Source organism: Palaemon carinicauda, chromosome 36 (assembly GCF_036898095.1).
Source record: "Palaemon carinicauda isolate YSFRI2023 chromosome 36, ASM3689809v2, whole genome shotgun sequence".
NCBI classification, from domain to species: Eukaryota; Metazoa; Arthropoda; class Malacostraca; order Decapoda; family Palaemonidae; genus Palaemon; species Palaemon carinicauda.
This window is the reverse complement of record NC_090760.1, coordinates 71,149,701-71,152,200: the sequence shown is the minus strand read 5'-3', so window position 1 is coordinate 71,152,200 and position 2,500 is coordinate 71,149,701. Positions and strand designations below refer to the sequence as shown.

The 2,500-nt window shown below is 32.9% G+C and overlaps 1 protein-coding gene across 5 annotated transcripts in view; it reads left to right on the top strand.

The window, feature by feature from the left end:
• The window catches only part of LOC137628458 (uncharacterized), a 48,194-nt gene that overhangs the window by 43,793 nt on the left and 1,901 nt on the right, over window positions 1-2,500 (top strand). For 3 of the 5 annotated variants that reach the window (XM_068359615.1, XM_068359612.1, XM_068359611.1), the window contains one exon: window positions 2,122-2,254. In XM_068359615.1, coding sequence (XP_068215716.1) covers window positions 2,122-2,254 — 133 coding nt within the window. The remainder of the gene's footprint in view (window positions 1-2,121; window positions 2,255-2,500) is intronic. The other 2 variants (XM_068359614.1, XM_068359613.1) reach the window with 1 other exon arrangement.

Here is a 2,500-nt window from a genome sequence, read left to right as displayed (position 1 = left end):
GAGCTAAGGATGGGGAGTTTGGTGGAGCCTATAGGTCTATCTGTTGAGTCATCAGCAGCCATTGCCTGGCCCTCCTTGATCCTAGCTGGGATGGAGAGGGGGTCTTGGGCGCTGATCATATGTGTATATGGTCAGTCTCTAGGGCATTGTCCTGTTCGATAGGGCAATGTCACTGTCCCTTGCCCCTGCCATTCATGAGCGGCCTTTAAACCTTTGAATGTTAAATTGCCAAGGTCCCTTACTTTGGGAGACAGGTAGCATATTGTCTATGTATTTTCTCGCTTATTTTTATTCTGAAAATTTTATTATATTTCAATCTACGCATACGCACGTTGATACACTTCCACATATATTTGTAGGTATTGAAAGATTTCATACTCACGTTTCTGTATACAAATATGTGTATAGTATCCTATACATGGCAGTAAAACATACACACATATACACACCTATATACTATATAAGTATATACAAAAATATTCATATAGGCCTACATATATGTATACATACATACAAACATATGAATATGTATAATATATACATCATATAGCCATAGATATTCGTGTATATATATATATATATATATATATATATAGATGTATACATCCATGTATTATTAATATTATTATTATTATTATTATTATTATTATTATTATTATTATTATTATTATTATTATTATTACTTGCTAAGCTACAACACTTGCTGGAAAAGCAGGATGCCATAAGCCCAGGGCCTCCAACAGGGAAAATAGCTCAGTGAGGAAAGGAAAAAAGGAAAAATGAAATATTTTAAGAAGAGTAACAACATTAAAATAAATATCGCCTACATAAACTTTATAAACTTTAACAAAACAAGAGGAAGATATATTAGATAGAATAGTGTGCCCGAGTGCACCCTCAGGCAAGAGAACTCTATCCCAAGATAGTGGAAGACCATGGTACAGAGGCTAATACACTACCCAAGACTTGAGAACAATGGTTTGATTTTGAACTGTCCTTCTAGAAGAGCTGCTTACCATAGCTAAAGAGTCTCTTCCAACCTTAGCAAGAGGAAAGTAGCCACTGAACAATTACAGTGCAGTGGTTAACCCCTTGGGTGAAGAAGAATCGTTTGGTAATCTGTGTTGTCAGGTGTATGAGGACAAGAGAATATGTCAAGAATAGGCCAGACTATTCGGTGTATGTGTCGGCAAAGGGAAAATGAGCCGTAACCAGAGAGAAGGATCCAATGTAGTACTGTATGGCCTGTTAAAAGACGCCATAACTCTCTAGTGGTAGTATCTCAACGGGTGGATAGTGCCCTGACCAACCTACCACCTACATACATAGATATGCATTTATAACTTGTTGATACTTATATCATTTTAGATTATCTAACAACATGATATGAGCTATCTAATATCTCTTATCAGATGATCTGATCAAATTACATGCTGTACTTTGATATTTCAAAGTGTTAATTACTGTTTACAAGAAACAACGTGAAACACGTTGCTAACACATCATATGAAAATAAAGAATTGAGTGACTTCCATCTATCTATCTATCTATCTATCTATCTATTATTATTATTATTATTATTATTATTATTATTATTATTATTATTATTATTATTATTATCAATACTTACAAAGCTACAACTGCAGTTGGAAAAACAGGATGCTATAAGCCCAAGGGCTCCAACAGATAAAAAATAGCCCATTGAGGAAAGAAAATAAGGAAAGAAATCAACTATTTGAGAAGTAATGAATGAATAAACTAAAACATTTTAATAAGAGCAACAACAACAAAAACAGACTTTTCACATATAAACTAGAAAAGGAGACTCAAGTCAGCTTGTTCAACATAAAAAGAGTGAACATTCACTGCAAGTTTGAACTTTAGATATGAGAAATCCAACTTAAGATTTTCCTTGTTTACTTGTTTGTCTCACTTGTTTGTTTGTTTACAGCTTATTCAACATAAATAAAAAGAAAATAAACATTTACTGCGAGTTTGAACTTTAGATATGAGGAATCCAGTTTAAGAGTTTCCTTGTTTACTTGTTTACTTGTTTGTGTCACTTGTTTGTTTGTTTGTTTACCAACACCCCTTGCCCCCAACAACTAATGGAGAGGTAAGGTCTTCGCTTTTCCCCAGATCCTAATATCATAGTCGTCAGAGGATGCAGGGGGGATTTCCGGCAGGATCCTACAGGAGCCTGCAGACAGCTCTTCGCCTTCCCGTCCTACCCTCCTACGACAACTAGGCCGAGGTGAAGTATTATTATTATTATTATTATTATTAGTAGTAGTAGTAGTAGTAGTAGTAGTAGTAGTAGTAGTTTTATTATTATTATTATTATTATTATTATTAGTAGTAGTAGTAGTAGTAGTAGTAGTAGTAGTTTTATTATTATTATTATTATTATTATTATTATTATTATTATTATTATTATTATTATTATTATTATTAATTTTATTATTATTATTATTACTATTATTATTATTATCATTATTAG